Here is a 19410-nt window from a genome sequence, read left to right on the forward strand (position 1 = left end):
AGAAATATTAGATACCATGTTAGATATATCTAATGTCTACATTTCAAATAGAAATATTAGATACCAGGCTGCATATATCTAATGTCTACATTTCAAATAGAAATATTAGATACCAGGCTGCATATATCTAATGTCTACATTTCAAATAGAAATATTAGATACCAGGCTGCATATATCTAATGTCTACATTTCAAATAGAAATATTAGATACCAGGCTGCATATATCTAATGTCTACATTTCAAATAGAAATATTAGATACCAGGCTGCATATATCTAATGTCTACATTTCAAATAGAAATATTAGACACCTAGCTGGATATATCTAATGTCTACATTTCAAATAGAAATATTAGACACCTAGCTGGATATATCTAATGTCTACATTTCAAATAGAAATATTGTAATAATTCTTGACTTAATATGTTAAACCACCAAACACTCAAGCAGATGAGCTGTAATAGTGACATGTTGATAGTTACCTTACGTCACACTAATCACATGACCTTTATAAAACCCCTCATTTACAACAATATTAAATATATTTCAGCTTAAATTAACATTATTATTGAGTGTTCACTTTCTTGTTCTCTCTCCCCTCCTCCCCTTTTCCCTGCTCTGCTCTCCGCAGCTCTCTCTCTCTCTCTCTCTACCATCTTCTCTCTCTCCCCTTCTCCCCTCTCTCCCCTTCTCCCCCCCCCCACTCCGCGCTCCTGACCACTTGGCTGATGACTTAAAGCTTTCACTTCAGAAATTCTTTTTTAATTTGATTAATGACTATTTTTATTGGCCTGTTATAATGACATGCTAATAAGGACACAAGAATTTAATCACAGTTATTCAGTAATCAATAAATAAACCCCCAACAGTAGTAATTTCTACCTGTATAAATGCCAGGAATATTTCTACCTTGGTGCCAATCTATTTAATATTATCTCATTATCACCAGGTAACAATAGTTGAATAGTAATAACTGGCAGTGATTAGAAATGCGTAGGTTTATTTACGGAACTAGTATAACAATCGCCAAGTTATTCACACGGAACAATGACAGAAACGTTCGTGTTGAAAACACGAAGATATTTTCTTGCTCCACCAAACGTAGGTAATGTAATTATTTTGTTCATTTCCTCGTCATTTCTACCTTAAAATCTCTAGTTTATTCAATGTCGGTACCTTTTGTTTCCACCAATTCGTAAAAATATAAGTTGTGAAATTAGTTCATGATAGTTATACATCCTTAATTCTACTTTAAAATTTATATTGAATTAATTTCTTTAGCTTTTGTTGTCTGATTTAAAAGATTAAATAAATTTGGAAGTAATATTTCTACCTTAAAATCTCTAGTTTATTCAATGTCGGTACCTTTTGTTTCCACCAATTTTTAAAAATATAAGTTGAGAAATTAGATCCTGATAGTTATACATCATTAATTGTACTTTATATATCATATTAATTTCTTTAGATTTTTGTTGTCTGATTTAAAAGATTAAATAAATTTGGATATAAGATTCCAGAGATAATGTAATTGATCGTCGTTTGAGATATAATTTAACCAGGTGTGTAATACAGGTATTGTTGTGAGTTAGATAAAAGTTTGGTAATAAAATGCGTCACTGGCTCACCACACCATAACAATTAGTCCACCACGGCTATTTACTAAACGGTTTCATTCATTCATGATATATTTGATATTTATTATAGTTGATATAAATAGATAGCCATTTATGACTTAAGTACTGTAATAAACTGTGAAAAGATATCGATCATAACAACGCTGGTGATCTTAGTGAATCATATAAAATTGAGCAACATTTTTTAGGTATGCTCATATTCCCAGTATATAGACAAGAGATCTGAAGTAAATCTCAGTTTTATTGCTTCATTTTGTCAGCATTATACAAGGTGTTCATTTCAGTCATATATTCCTGTCTTGAAGGACTGGCAGTGAAATTAACTGGCTTGAGAACTTACCTTTTGACTGACTGGCAGTGAAATTGACTTTCTCGAGAACTTACCTTTTTGACTCACTGGCCGTGAAATTGATAGTCAATTTCCATGGCACAAGATCAAAATTTCAAAGAATTTAACCTTAAAATACAGTAAAATATAGTAAATCAGTGGAATTGTATAGTTTTTAATATATATTAAAAAAATTGGAAAAATATTACATATTGTAATTTGTTGTCACATTCATTGGACAAATATTTTTCTAATGCCCCCAAAATCAAAATATGTCAAAATCTTACCCAGTGGCCAAATGTTTAAAGCGAAAGCGATGTACTTATATAAATACAAAAGTTTCAAGGGTCTAATTTAAATATAAAAGTTTCAAAAATTTCATTTCAGCATGTACTGTTATAAATTTACTCTTTATAATCTGAAAGAACACATTTATTGCAAGCACTGAGTTAAATTTACAAGTTATAGGTCACGGTTTTATCTTGTTAAATATGATTATAGAAAATTGTTTATAATGAATATAATATGACCAATCTCATCCTGTCTACTGCACTTTAAATTGTCTTGGGTGAAGGTGGGTGGGGGGATTGGTCTAATGTGTGCACTTTAGTTCATAAGGTCCGTGATTTCGACTGATCCCATGCTTGTACATGACAAGGAGTAGGGTCGCCTACCAAACCTTCATGGGTTTTCTCCGGGTCCTCTGGTTTCCTGGGGGGTTGGATGGCTGAATGGTTAGCATGTGCGTGCTGTATCATAAGACCTGTCATTGAGTCAACTAGCGTGGTTTCGAATCCCCGGTTGTACGTGACAAGGAGTAAGGTCGCCTGTCCAACCTCGTGGGTTTTCTCTGGGTCCACCAGTTTCCCCCCACTGGTAAAAGACCCCTACGTGCAAGCGAATTATTGAAATAAAATTAAACCATATGTTAGTCCTGAAATGACCTAGTTTGTGTCGAGTGGAAGTTAAACCCCATTTCTCTCTCTCTCTCACTCTATCTCTCTCTCTTTCTCTCTCTCTCTCTTGTCTACTGCACTTTAAATTGTCTTGGGTGAGATTATTGGTCTAATGTGTGCACTTTAGTTCATAAGGTCCGTAATTGAGTTAAATGGGCTGGTTTCAATCCCACGCTTGTACATGAATGGGAGTAGGGTCACCTACCCAACCTTCATGGGTTTTCTCCGGGTCCTCTGGTTTCTTTCCACTGTAGGAAGAGTAGATATATATCTGCCTTAAAGATACATTATGGAAGATTACTTAAATAGCTGGCAGTTCTCACTATAATATTTAAAAACTAGATACTGTAAAGGCAATTTGCTAAAAATTTCAGTCGAATTGATCCACTATGACCCCAGATTTTAGCAATTGAATATTGGGGCTAGCCTCGATCATCATTACTAAAGTCGGTGGATAATAAAAATTAATTGTTTCGATTATACATTTTTTGATTTAATTATAAAGTCGAACAGCAAATCGGAACGTAATCCAATAAACATCGCAGGCTAGTGATGCCATCGAGAGTTGATTATGGTCTGGATAAGTTAATTAATATCTAATTGATAATTTAGATAACATTTCAGGCCTAAAGAAAGACCTGCAATAGGCAGATTTAGCTCTTGCATAATGTATGTTTAACAAAATATATGGTTTATTATCAGGCATACAGCAATGTACTAAAAGGGAAGTTTTGCCAGGACAACATACCTACGTATTATGATATATCCATAACTATTCTTATGAACATGTAATAAAGTTGCAATTTTTACTCAACATTGCCCTGTGTTTTTGTTAGGGAAATCCTTAGAATAGGTAAAAAAAACTGTTTCAATTACTATACTAAGAGCACTTTTATGTGCACCACTCATCTTTTTAAGAAATCATATATCCGTCACTGCTAGGTTGTTAGCTTGTTGATTCTGTGACCTGCTTTTACAGATTTGTGGCCTTTAAAAGTAATTTCCGTTACTCGACCTTATGATTATCACTTATAAATGGTAATTCCACCTGTATTAAAATAAATCAGAAACCCCATCTCTGTAAAACACGTTGGTTCATCATAGAAACATCAGCTGGTTGGATATAAACAGTTAAATTTATTTGATGTACCATATCTGAATTTGTCTCCAGTGGACATCAAACAGATCTGTTATTTCATGTATCTAGATTCTAGATAGCCTACCCTATATCGAAGCAAGGTACATGAAACAAGATGTGTTAAAAGTAAAAGTGCTGTGGTGAAAATGTGATTTCTACCAATCTGACTAAAACACAGATCCTATTTCGTTTCGTTTTTATAGTTCATAATTTCATTTTACTTGTCATTACTACACTAGGATCTGGAAGTGTTGTTATCATTTGTGTTCTGAATGGTGTGAGGGCTTAGCCAATGAAATGGTCTGTTACGGCGAGCTTTAGGTGTGTTTTGCATGGAACTGTGGGTAAACCACTAGTAATATCAATCCTGATTGGCTAATCAAATGTCTGACGTCATAGGTCAAAAGCCGCTTGTATGTCCCCTGACGTGACCTATCGCTACATCTGGTCAGATCTTTATGTAGTGTAGGCCATCGACGAAAGTATAAAAAAAACGAAACGAAATATAGATCTGTATTTGAATCAGATTGTGATTTATATCTTTGTGCAAAGACAGTTGATAAAGGTTATATCATATTTACCGGTAAATATTGCTGATATATCATATTCAAATATTGCTGGTCTTCATTCAAGTGATTTGTGAAAGTTGCTGGTCTTCATTCAAGTGATTTGTGAAAGTTGCTGATCTCTATTCAAGTGATTTGTGAAAGTTGCAGGTCTTTATTCAAATGATTTGTGAAAGTGAATCTCTTAAAGGAATATTCAATCAGAAGAGAGGGGATTAAAATTTTGGTTTTATGTGAAATATGAAGATTTCTGTCTCTTTTTCATCAAAACTTATTACCTTAATCACAACTTGGCAGGATAATACATGTTTTAAAATGACATGAATTCCAACCATATATAAGTCAGTTAATTCATGTTGTAAAATAATATGAATTCCAGACATATAGTTAGCTAATACATGTGGTAAAAGACAAGTCTTGAACCCAGTGTTAGTTTTATGTGGAACATTTCCGTGGCATCATCATCAAGCCGTCTATTTATAGCCCTGGATGGTATTTTGTAGTAAAAATATTGATCCGGTCTCACAACTAGGAGTATAATCGAGCAAGTTACCGCCACTAGAATATTTTAACTTGTCCCCGATTTATTCTCTCTATGTGAGAAGGTTTTATATCAGAATAATATTTCTTGAGTTTGCTTCTGGAATAACGAAACGATCTGCCCTAGCTTGCCCTCGTTTCTTAACGCAGAATTGGATTAAAAACTGATGATTTTCTTTGTGTGGTGATTGACCGTCCGTGGATGTAAACTTGTTCGATCTGGATTTGTGATCTGTTGCTTCCTAATTTATTTCGGAATTCCAAACCAAAAATCAGAATTGGTAAAAAGGGGCTAAAACTCCCAGGTTATTGGTATAGCGATTGCTAGTTGTGAGTCGAGGACACGACTGCGAACATTTCTCTATTTTATTGCATGATGTGATGCAAGAAAATTTTTTTATTTGAAACGTGTATGCATTATTAATCTTGTGTGTTTAGCATTTAGATTGAAGGAGGTTTTTTCATGTTAGAAGACATAACATAAGGAGCTTATCTATCTGGTGATTAAACGGAACATATTTATAGAACAGTATTTATATAGCGACAGACCTCCAATTACGCGTCCATATAAGGATTGACACGAAATCCTTTGGAACTGTATAAATTCTGCATTATCTTTTTGGGCATTTTGTTCATGATCTTCCAGTTAGTAATGTGTCTAGAGGACATTGATGAAGGATTGATCACATTTCTGTGTATCTAATTTGTCCGAAAATCACAAGGAAAACAGCATTTTTGAAGTTGCACCGTTTGGGTTTTAAGTATAATTTGTCTGTGAATGCTGCATCCTTGCTGGATTGAGTTTAACATCTGCTTCCACAACAAGGGATATTGCAGACAAGGATTAGAAAAATAAGAACTTGTTCCTGTTCTGTGAACCGTGTGTTGCTATAAAATTTATAGAATATAGTACACTTCATGTAGATTGGTTCAAAAATAAGAGATATTGCAGACCACAATTAGAAGAATAAAATTGCTCTTGTTCTGTGAACATTGTGAGGATATAGAATTTATACAATTTAATCCACTGCACTGTTTACAATTTTTATGAGTGGAATAATAAAATCGTTCTCTACATAAAACTGAGTGGATGTTATGAAGCTGGATCAATTATTATGCTGAACTAATTAGCTGTTAATAGGATAATTAGCTCATGTTACAGAAATACTGAATTTTTTATAACCGGGGATAAAATTAATACCAGTTTATTTCTAGAATGGATTGTACGACTTGAGTTTACTTCTAGAAAAGGATTTTACGACTTGAGTTTACTTATAGAAAGCATAAAACAACTTGAGTTTATTTCTAGAAAGTATCGAACAACTTGAGTTTACTTCTAGACAGCACGGAACTACTAGAGGTTACTGCTAGAAAGCATTGAACAACTTGAGTTTACTTCTAGAAAGCATTGAACAACCTCACAATGGCTCAAAGATCACCATCCAGGAGTATCATTCGTCTGTTTTCATATTTTTTTTTGTTTCATTAAATTCTTTTTCTTTTTTTATTGAAACAGGGGGTGTCAATCAAAGACCCATTCCTAAAAACAAATGTTGATTCCCAACTGTCTGAGGATCTTTCAATGTTTTTTTCGTCTCATCCAAAAGACATACCCACCAATGTAACAGGGGATGCCAATCAAAGTTCCTTGAATAAAGATAAATTTTGATTTGCAACTGTCAAGGGATCTTTAACATGGTGCCAATGATATACGTGGGTCGTCAGAATTTTGTCACATCAAAAAGACATACCTACCAATATATCATGTAAAAATAAAAGAATTACAAACAGGTGGTTGCCCTTTCCAAAAACCCTGTAGATTGTTTTAAGTCTTGTCAAATCTCCAGCACCTGTATGTGTTAACAAACTGATCTGGCATAAGTCTCCAAGTGCACAAGTCTTCAGAATTTTTCAGAAAATTATCCTTTAAGTAAAATGTACAAATAATTAGCGAAGCTTATTCTTTCTAAAAACTTTCCAGGGATAAATGATGTTGTCATAAAATATGTGTCCCACATGGTATAAATGTATCATGTCGTCATATAATGTGTCCCACATTGTATAAATGTATTATGTCGTCATATGTGTCTTACATTGTATAAATGTATTATGTTGTCATATGTGTCCCTCATTGTATAAATGTATTATGATTGTCTGTTGCAGCTAAACCAACAACCCCACGAACACCACCAGCCGTCTCGACACCATCCCCTAGACCAAGTACTAACGTTAAATCAAAGATTGGATCACTAGATAAAGCACACCATACACCTGGTGGTGGACATGTAAGTACTCTATTAGATCAACTTTATATTAGTAAGTTCAAAAGAACAGCACATAAACACAACACAGAACCAATAAGACAAACATGTGGACAACACATACAACACAACACAGAAACCAATACGACAAACCCATGGACGACATGTACAACATACACAGAAACCAATACAAGAAACCTGTGGCCAACACAACACAGAAACCAGTAAGACAAACCCATGGACGACATGTACAACATACACAGAAACCAATATGACAAACCCGTGGATGACACATACAACAACACAGAAACCAATATGACAAACCCATGGACGACATGTACAACATACACAGAAACCAATACAACAAACCCATGGACAACACATACAACACAACACAGAAACCAATTAGACAAACCCATGGACAACACATACAACACAAGACAGAACCAATTAGACAAACAAACACATACAACACAACAGAGAAACCAATACGACAAACCTGTGGGCAACACATGCAACACAAGACAGAAACCAATACAACAAACCTGTGGACGACACATATAAACAAAAACCAGTAAGACAAACCCATGTACAACACATTCAACACAAACAGAACCAATAAGACAAACACATAGACAACACATACAACACACAGGCATTTCAAGCAATAAACAACAAAACTACCATCAATTTCAATAAATAATACAGGAACACCTCATAGACTCTAAGACAACACAGTTAGAGACGGCTTCCTAGGACCGTGCATAACTCGTAAGATGTACATAAAACAATAGGGTACACTACTGTACTCCAATTCAATATCAGGGGGGTTGGATAGCCGAATGGTTAACGTGCGCGCTTTATCAAAAGGTATGTCATTGAGTTAACTGGTGTGGTTTGAATTCTTCAGTTTTACGTGACAACCTTGTGGGTTTTCTCCGGATCCTGCCACTGGTAAAGCCCCTACACACAAGTGAATTATTAAAATAAAATTTAACTATATATTAGTCTAGTGGACATTAAACCCCATTTTTCTATCACTCTCATTTGATTCCTTTCTCTTGACAAGTTTGGGATGTGATCTTTTTTTGGCGCCAGAGAAAGAAATGTTCAGAAAATGGTACAGAATTTTTTAAATTTATATAGGATAATATCTGAAATCAATGAATTGATCTATAGAATTTTACGTCTCAAGATATAAGATAAACAATTTAAGCATTAGACCTGTCTGTCTGTCCTTGGTATTATTGGAATAACTGTCACTATGGTTACCAGAGTATCAGGAGACTATCCAGTTGCTATGGTACTGTATAATATCAGTGAAGTGGATGGCATATCTAATTCAAGGCTGTCAGACCCAGTGGCTCCATTCACAGTGATAAAGCGGTCCCCACTTTTTATGTTGGTTGGTCGTCACTGAGCTAATAATTATTGTGTTATATAATTCATGGCCACTTCAGATATTTCCTGCCCTGAACAAAATAATTAATCTTTTGTTGGATTAGAGAATTTATGAATCGTCTTCCATTGATAGCATTTAACATTGCTGATATTGTCATTTACATTTTTTGGATAATTTCTGATTTTTGATGGATTAACAAAATGAAATGGGGTTTAACGTTCTACAGTTCTGCTCCGACTGGGCTATTGAAGTTGGGCATATGCCATACAGTGTGCTATGAGGGAAATTTGGCCCAGGCAGCAGCAGCACTATGGCCACTCTTATATTGAATTCCAACTGTCAAGGGGTCTTTTACGTGCACTCCAATGTGTACATGGGACCTATTTTTTGTCCCATCCAAATGACTTAGACAGCTGTCCTTGTCAGGCCCTTTGTCATGCACCACTAATGGATAAATCAACAATAAAGTGTATTCAATTAATAATGAAAACAAATATCAAAGGCAGATAGTCTTCCGACTTGTATTAAATCATATTAAAACGAGCCCCGTCAAGAGATTTTATCCAATACTTATAGATGGGTGGCACTGGTTTGTTTATATAAGGTACCACAGTGGCTCAGTGAGTAAGATGTTGGCTCACTAACCTGGAGGTCCTGTGTTCGATCCCTGCGTTGGACAAGAATGTTTATCAGGATTTCCCGGCGTGCTCCCCCTTGTCAGTAGTGTAGGACAAAGGGTCTGACAAGGGACAACGTATAATTATTTGGATGGAATGAAAAACCAAGGTCCTGTGTACACATTGGCATGCACGTTAAAGGACCCTTTACAGCTGGAATGTGAAATAAATGTAGGCCATAATGTCGCCGCATGGGCAAAATTCCCCTTATAGTACAAAGCATGACGTATGCTCGTCTTCATTTGCCCAGTAGGAGTAGAACAGTAGAACGTTAAACACCATTTCATTTTTGTAAATACTGAATGGAAAAGCCATTATGGACTGATATTTCACTTAAAAATTCAACTTTCACAATATTGTAGTTGGTAAAGGATTCAAAATAATTCCAATGACGATAGAATTTAAGTGAAATGATTTTGAAATTCAGGTATTCGACAAAAATAAAGATACAAGAAAGAAAATTTAATTCTCAGGCCACCACTGATCAATCTGATTAAAATACATATTTATATTTTGTTTCTTTTATACTTTTGATGGCCTACACTACATGAAGATCTGACATGTTGTACTGGAAGGTCACATCAGGGGTCAACGGCTTTTGACCCTATGATGTCAGACATTGATTAATCAATGAGCATTGACGTTTCTAGTGGTTTACCCACAGTTCCGTGCAGCACACGCCAAAAAGTCGCCGTAACAGATTGTTTCATTGGCTAATCCCTCACGCCATCTAGAACCCGGCCAGTAACCAGCCCCCTCCCCCACCTGCAAAAAGTATCCTCTCCCCCCCCCCCCCAAAAAAACTCCTAGATATACAGTGTCCGCAAATTTTACAGCACCACTGAGAACACTTCCCGCCCCCTTGTTGCTCTGAGCTAGTTACGAGCTGTCAAGAATGCAGGTTATATAACAATTCTTCCAGATCCTAGTGTAGTAAAGACAAATAAAACCAAATTTTGAACTATAAAAAATGAAACGAAATAGGATCTGTGTTTCTATCAGATTGGATCACTGATATGAATGTTTAAAAAGACCTGTGGATACTGCGCATTACCACCCAGATATCATACAAATATTAGTTCAACTTTTAGTCAATTTCCTATTTTTCTAATGACAATATTGAATCATATGAGTGTTATATAAAGGATTGAAAGGGAAGAATGATTATTGTTTCTGTTTCTAATCATGAGCTCACGGAATTCAAATATTGACGATATATTACCAGTTTATGAATATTGATGAGATTTATTGGTCGATAAAACATTGGTTTTCACCTTTGAACAATGTAGCGTATGCTGCTGCTTAAAGTAGCGTTAATAAGCTTGACTAACAAAATATTTAAAACACAGATCCTATTTCGTTTCGTTTTTTATAGTTCAAAATTTGGTTTTATTTGTCTTTCTACACTAGGATCTGGTTGATGTGAGGAATTAGCCAATTAAACGGTCTGCACGGAACTGTGCGTAAACCCATCAAAACGTCAACGCTGATTGATTAATCATCGAAAGTATAAAAAAACAAAACGAAATATACATCTGTATTTGAATTAGATTCTTCGACTACAATTGTGTTGGCCATAATAAATCATCACAACAGCGCTTTAGTAAAATGTCAAGGTCAAGAAGACCAGGCTACTAAATAATTCTGATATGGAATATTGACAATTATTCGATATCATTCCATCAATTAATTATTCTAATCTCAACACTCTGACATTTTTATACCAGACTTCTATAAAGATTTTAGGGTCATAAATATGAATAAAGGTTATGTATTGCAGCTCAAATTGTAATTCAGAACAACCAAGTACAATGTATTAAAAACTGTTTTGCATATGTTTAAAGGCTCAATACCACTCTTGTTGTAACTGAAAAATATGTCCCAATCTTTATTCTGGTCAACAAATTGTACTATTTTACTATATTCCAATTAATTGTTGATACAAATTTCATCTTAACACACCTAATTTAAAAAATTGGAAAAATTCAACTAAATGATTTGAAAAGCCTAGCGTAAACCTTTTCAAATGTGACTTGGATTTAAAAATATTTTCGAACCCTTTTGGACAAGTAAAATTGGATTTAATGGTTAATTTACACAACAGGTAGGAGGACATTTAAACAACTAATACTTAGAATAAGGCTATTATTTATTTTCTGGGGCTGTCAAGGCAGCAAGAGTGTTATTGTCCCTTTAAATAATTTATTGGACCATGCACTTTAGATCACAAGGTTTGTTACGTGGTTTCGTTCCGAAGCTTGTACGTGACAAGGAGTAGGGTCTCTGTCCAACTATGTTGGTTTTCTCTGGGTCCCACAGTTTCCTCCCACTGCCAGTCGAGTGGATGTTGAACCTCATTTCACTATCTCTCTCGTATTGAGGGGGGTGGATGGCTGAATGGTTTAGCGCGTGCATGTTGTATCATAAGGTCTGTCAATGAGTCAACTGGCGTGGTTTCGATTCCATGGTTGTATGTGACAAGGAGAATGGTTGCCTTCCAACCTTGTGGATTTTCTCCGGGTCCTCTGTTTTTCTCCCACTGCTAAAGACCCCTACGAGCAAGTGAATTATTGAAATAAAATTGAACCATATGTTAGTCCCGAAATGACCTAGTTTGTGTCGGGATGTTAAACTCTCTCTCTCTCTCTCTCTCTCTCTCTCTCTCTTGTAACTACCATATATGTATTGATTTGTTATTGATAGCCCTAATATTAATTAATACACTAAAGAGATCACAATGTCAACTAAGAAATATGTGTCATTTATCGAACCTTTCAACCAAGTTAATGAAATAAAAAAAACGTAATTGATTATAAACTCTTATCAATAGAACCCAAATATACCTCTGTCACAAGAGTAGTTCAATTATCCAATAAATTACTTATTGAATTTCATAGTCTGGCCTTAATCTATTTTGATATTTTTTTTGTTATCACAATAAAATGGGGTTAATCTGGAGTTACGCAGGATAATAAAATAAAGATCACTAGGCCTTTATATATTATTTAGTCTGGTACAAAACAACAAAGAGATATTTGTGAGCTTTTGAATGACATTGACGGCATTCTCTGATTTTTTATTTTACAAAGTAAATGATTAATTCCTGGTGAATACTGAAATGGCTTGAACTTAGATAGAGTACAAGATATCTTTATTTGTAAATGTTGGATGACAGCATTCTAATAAGTGCAGGACGACCGCAATACACACAATACAAAACGTGCAAGACAAACCTGCAGACAAGGCAAACTACATATTGCAAAAACAACAAATATCAAATTAAGTGAATGGATCCTATTTTATGATTAATTCATTAATTCCATGAATACAGAAAGGGCGTGAACTTGAATAGAGTGCTAGTTATCTACATCAAAGTAAAGAGACTAAAAGGGTTATTGAAAGCTACTGATTAAAGTAGTATATTTCAGTAGTATCTCTCTCTCTCTCTCTCTCAAAGACAGACCTTATGATACAACGTGCACATGCTAACCATTTGGCCATTCAACAATCCCATTTCAGTTCAAAGACGATATTTATAAAATAAACAGGGATCAATCAGTTCTGTTGATTTACTGAATCGGGTCAAAACTGGTCACTTTAATGTCTGATATATTAATGCGAAGGCTATTAATGACACTTAACGAAATCCTCTTCTCAAAAACTGTAAACTTTTCTTCATGTATATAAAGAGAGGGAGAGGAATGGAGTTTAACGTCAACTCGACACAAACTAGGTTATTTCGGTACTAACATCTGGTTCAATTTTATTTCAATAATTCGCTAGCGTGTAGGGTTCTTTAGCAGTGGGAGGAAAACGGAGGACCAAGAGAAAACCCACAAGGTTGGACAGGCGATCCTACTCCTTGTTGCGTACAAACGGGGAATCGAAATCACGCCAGTTGACTCAATGACAGAACTTATGATACAACGCGCTAACCATTCAGCCATCCAACCCCCTGGTGTATATATATATATATATATATATATGACAAATCTAAATGTCGTAAGTTTCCAACTATTTCAAGGATTTAGTTGCTGACTGTAGATCAAAACATTTCGAGTTCGACCAGATAGTAGTTATCCTCAAATTTCAATATTTCCAGCTTCTTAAAGGGACATTATGGGAGATTAGATAAAGAGCTGGCATTTCTCACTATAAAAGTTAAAAACTAGATAATGTAAAGGGAATATGCTGAATATTTCAGTCCAATTGCTCAACTCTAAACAGAGATATTAGCGATTGAATTTTAGGCCTAGCCTCGATCATCATTACTAAAGTCAGTATGATAAAAACAAAGTCTTGATTAATCATTTTGACGTTACATCATCCATCACAAAATGTATTCAAATCCAGTAAATCTCGCAGGGTAGTGATGACATCTAGATTTTATTATGGTCTGGATTAATGTACAATTAATAATTTAGATAACATTTCTGGCCTAAAGAAAGAGCTGCAATAGGCAGATTTAGCTCTTGCATAATGTATGTTTAATACTGTTTCACATCCTGCTTTTCTGCACCATCCGGGGTAATAAAAACAGGTATATGACATACAGTCTCAGCCTTGTACAGTGGGCTATGAGGAAAATTTTGCCCTGATAGCTATTGCCTAGTCTTTTATTTCAAATTCCAGCTGTCAGGGTAACTTAAACTTGCTACCAATGGTATATGCCAAGTTTATTATATAAATAGTGATAGGGCACTATAGAAGTGGTATTAAGTGTTCTAGGAACAGGGAATATAAGAGAATGTTTTAGCAAGTTTATAGTCAAAGTGTGAAAGGGTTATTAAAGCAATGAGCTGTATAATAATAGGTAGCTATATAGAAGTGGTATTGAGTGTTCGAGAGAATGTTTTGCAAGTTTACTGTAAAAGCGTGAAAGGGTTGAAATACGGAGCTATATGTAGATAATAATAGGTAGCTATAGAAGTGATATAATGTGTTCCAGAGAATGTTTCAGCAAGTTTACTGTAAAAGTGTAAAAGGGTTATTTAAGAAATAAGGAGATGTATATAGATCATAATAGGTAGCTATAGAAGTGGTATTGCGTGTTCTAGAGAATGTTTTACCAAGTTTACTGTAAAAGTGTGAAAGGGTTATTACAGAAATAAGAAGCTGTATATAGATCATAATAGGTAGCTATAGAAGTGGTATTGCGTGTTCTAGAGAATATTTTAGCAAGTTTACTGTAAAAGCGTGAAAGGGTTGAAATAAGGAGCTGTATATAGATCATAATAGGTAGCTATAGAAGTGATTTGTAAACATACATTACTAAGGTCAATATAATAACATTGTAGCTATTCTTATACCTATCTATAGTATATACACACGTTATTATACTTCATCTAGACGAATATCAACACGTAATTCACGAACTTCTCAGGTAAATCTTATAAATTTTATATTTTCATTTACATATTTTAATTTGTTTAGAGAAATATAATTCAAGTCTAGATGAATTTGGGGAGATTAGATATTTCATGATTATTAACGTGACTCAAAACTAAATATGTTTTTAAAAAATAGCAGAGATAATGAATTTTAAAATTTATATTTTTCGGGGTGAAGGTGGGTGAATTATTTTTTTTTGTTTAGACAAATTTGTCAGTAGAATGTTTTTAAAAAATGACTCTTACAAAATTTCAAAAATTTGGAATTGTAATTTTCAAATGCATATTGTAGAGAAATGAATTGAAATGAAACGAAATGAAATGGGGTTTAACCTCCTATTGTTCTGCTCCTAACCTGGGCTAATGAAGACTGGCATATGCCATACAGTGTGCTATGAGGGAAATTTTGCCCGGGCAGCGGCGCTACGGCCTACTTTTATATCGAATTCCAACTGCCAAGGGATCTTTTATGTGCACGCCAATGTGTACATGGGACCTCGGTTTTTCGTCCCATCCGAACGAAAAGACAGCTGTCATTTCAGGCCCGCCATCCTGCATCACAAACCAGGTCATTTTCCATAGATAATTTCAGACTAACACAGTAATTTGTAAATGAGAGATAGGGAAATGGGGTTTAACATTCATTCAACACAAACTAGGTCATTTCAAGACTTTTCTGCTCTAATAAATATTTAGAAAGAGAGAGAAATGGTGTTTACTGTCCACTCGACACAAACTAGGTCATTTCGGGACTGACATATGGTTTAATTTTATTTCAATAATTCACTTGTGCATAGGGGTCTTTAGAAACGGGAGGAAACCGGAGGACCCAGAGAAAATCCACGAGGTTAGAGAGGCAACACTACTCCTTGTCACGTACAAACAGGTAATCAAAACCACACCAGTTGACTCAATGACAGACCTTATGGTACTACACACACACCCTAACCATTCGGCCATCCAACCCCCCAAAGCCCCCGCCCCCCTACCCCCCCCCCCACTCCAGGATAGGAGAAAAAAAAATACAAAATTGAATAGAACTGTAAAGGGCTCTGTTATACTCAAGACCCTTTTTATCCCATCCGAACAACTAGAGGCTGTTTACTGCCTATTCGACCATAAAAGATAAATTTTAACAGTTCAGTAACGGAAAAAGCAAGATTGTTTTGAACCTGAGCAACTGAAAGTAAACAGTTACAAACAAACTAAGACCTAAAAATATCTAATCTGATTTTGATTTGAAATATTGGTATATAAATTCATAATCCAGGTTTGATTTGAAATATTGGTTTATAAATTGATAATAAATCTTTCTGGTTGAAAAGTAGTAAATAATGTGATAAGATCTGGTGGTAATAATCGGATTGTGTTTGTATCAAAATAGGCTTATGGTTTTATCTGGGAGAGGAGAAAATATTATTCAAGTTCTATATTAATAGTAAGTACAGGAGGACTGCACCACACCACAAAAAAACAAAACCCATGAGACAAACCCTATGGACAATACACACAAAAACAAAACCCATGGACAAGACACACAAAAACAAAACCAATAGACAGACACATGAACAAGACACACAATACCCATAAGGCAAACCTGAGGACAAGACACACAAAAACCAAACCCATGAGACAAACCCGTGGACAAGACACACAAAAACAAAACCCATAGACAAACCTGTGGACAAGGCACACTAAAACAAAACCCATAAACAAACCCGTGGACAATACACACAAAAAGAAAAACCAAAAGACAAACCTGTGGACAAGATACACAATATACACAGTGTAAGCAAACTACTACACAGACAGTGTAAGCAATAAACAACAAAAGTATATATCGAATCAAGTGAATGGATCTGGGGACCAACCAATATTACGCTTATATTGGGAGAGAGGGAATGGAAGGGACTAATAAGGTTTTAAATTCCTGAATCAACCCTTATATCAAATAGGCTTATATCTCTGCGTGGACGGGAGTAGGGATTTAGAAGTGAATAGCACATTTTTTTTGAAAATCTTACATCAATCAAGTTGACGTATATATGGGGTGGAGTGGGGGGAAGCAGAGGGGGTGGGGAGACGGGATAGATGAAAGGGAAAAGCATGTTCTGAAATTCTTTGATGTGCATGGAAAAGATCCCTTCCATCATAGCACAAGTAGTATTCTTATTTGTACTTGATAAGAGAACACTAATGTCTAAATGTTGTACAAACCAGCGGTTGTTTTTTATATAATTTGTAAAATCATTATATATTGTTTTTTCTGATCAATTCAATGAATTATAAATAAACGACTAATTTGATCTATGAAGAACTTGCCTCGGGTCTGTTTGTCTGATCTTTCTGTAGTTCTATTATTCAGTGACTTAAATAAACTTAGAAAGGAGATCGATAAACTCAAGACTTGATATTTTTACACAGAAACAAAAAAAGATATCTTCATATAGGATCATCAAATTAATAAATAAAAGCAAACAGATTTCTCTGCGTTAATTAAGGGAACTTAATCACATTTTTCCAAAATGGATCATGAGAGGAGAATAAAAAAAATCAAGTTTAATTATTTCCACTATAATCAGACCTTAACCCAAAGATATTTAATATAAAAAATGCTGATTTTTTTAAATCTAGTTTAATAAACAAGTGGCCCAAGGGGCTTAATCGCATATCTTTAAAGAGAAGTCTGTGTGGATTGAAGCAACTTCAAATCTGAATGGGGGGTTGGTTGGCCGAATGGGTAATGCGTTGGATCAAGTGACGTGGTTTCGAGGTACCTGGTTGTACGTGACAAGGAGTTGGGTCGCCTGTCCAACCTCGTGGGTTTACTCCGGGTCCTCCAGTTTATTCCCATTGCTAAAGACCCCTATGCACAAGCAAATTATAGAAATAAAATTGAACCATGTGTTAGTCCCGAAATGACCTAGTTTGTGTCAAATGGACGTTAAAACCCACTCCTCCCTCCCTCTCTCTCTCTCGGAATAAACACCCTTCTGGCAACAAACATATCAAATATTGTTGAAATCCATAAAGTAGTTAAGAAGAAGGAATTGAATATTAGGCTGACCTTAAAAATATCTTTGTTTCACCAAACCCGACCCACAATCGAGGAGAAGGGTCGGTAGGTCGGGGTTTTTTTTCAGATTTTTTTTTAAGAGCTAATTTGACAGCTTGATAATTTTCCGGTGCAAACATTCGTCTTCTTTTATTGTCAAACAAATCAATGACATTGGGATTTTTAGTGATACACGACTCGCACACGAATTGCCAGAAACTGACGTTTGAAACTCCCTCAACACGTTTTTTAACGATCGTGCGGGTTGTGCCTTCATTTTTCTCGAAAACGGATATTCAATATCCGTTTTCGAGAAAAATAGAGGCAGAATCATTTCGTGGGAATGGACGTGCTTTCGTCTACAACCATTTTGTTGAGAAGCGACACCTATGATGCTTTCGTCTTGATCAACCAGTTTCAATAATGAATCAAACCATAGCCATAGTAAATTGAAATAACTCTCGTGATATATTTCAGGTTGACACACAAAATAAAATAAAAAGATCACGGAAAAGTGCAATAAAATAATTTAAGTCGGGGGTGGTTTTAGTTAGTCGGTCGCGTTAGGCGAAACAAAGATATTTTTAAGGTCAGCCTTACTTATTGTTTACACAGAACGGGTGGACAAGAGACAGAAGAGATGACTAAGCCCCTAGTTTATAAAAAAACCAGATATAATGGATTTTAGTTAGGATAATAGTTGATAATATTATGGTTATAGGGCATGTATCTAACCCTGTATCTTATACACATAAAGGACAAACAAGAGAGTTCGAGAGAGAGAGAGAGAGAGTTTAATCCTCTCACACAAACTAGAGAGGGGGGTCATTTCGGAACTAACACGGGGGGTTGGATGGTTGAATGGTTAGCGTGCGCGCGCTGTATCATAAAGTCTGTCATTGAGTCGACTGGCGTGGTTTCGAATCCCCGGTTGTACGTGGCAAGGAGTAGGGTCGCCTGTCCAACCTCGTGGGTTTTCTCCGGGTCCTCCGGTTTCCTCCCACTGCTAAAGACCCCTACGCGCAAGCGAATTATGTAAATAAAATTAAACCATATGTTAGTCCCGAAATGACCTAGTTTGTGTCGAGTGGACGTTAAACCCCATTTCTCTCTCTCTCTCTCTCGGAACTAACACATGGTTCAATTCTATGTCAATAATTCACTTGCACGTAGGGGTCTTTAGCAGTGAGAGGGATCCAGAGGACCCGAAGAAAACCCATGAGGTTGAACAGGCGACCTTACACCTTGTCACGTACAACCGGGGAATCGAAACCACACCAGTTGACTCAATGACAGACCTTGTGATACAACACACACGCGCTAACCATTAGGCCGCCCCCCCCCCCACCAGAACAGACAACAGACATAAGTGATGACAGAAGCCTTTAGTCTAAAAACGTTATCTATAATGGATTTTAGTTAGTATAATAGTTGATAATGATATGGTTATGGGGTGTATATCACA

General features: G+C 35.5%; 1 protein-coding gene across 3 annotated transcripts in view; it reads left to right on the forward strand.

The window, feature by feature from the left end:
- The first annotated feature begins 990 nt into the window (after positions 1-990).
- The window catches only part of LOC126820934 (microtubule-associated protein tau), a 53989-nt gene continuing 35569 nt past the window's right edge, over positions 991-19410 (forward strand). The window contains exons 1-2 of one of the 3 annotated variants that reach the window (XM_050549145.2): positions 991-1103; positions 7324-7445. In XM_050549145.2, the coding sequence (XP_050405102.2) occupies positions 1046-1103; positions 7324-7445 (180 nt within the window). In that variant the 5' untranslated portion in view covers positions 991-1045. Of the gene's footprint in view, positions 1104-6230; positions 6618-7323; positions 7446-14826; positions 14884-19410 lie in introns of those variants that run through there. The other 2 variants (XM_050549146.2, XM_050549147.2) reach the window with 2 other exon arrangements.

This window comes from Patella vulgata, chromosome 5 (genome assembly GCF_932274485.2).
Source record: "Patella vulgata chromosome 5, xgPatVulg1.2, whole genome shotgun sequence".
Taxonomy (NCBI): domain Eukaryota; kingdom Metazoa; phylum Mollusca; class Gastropoda; family Patellidae; genus Patella; species Patella vulgata.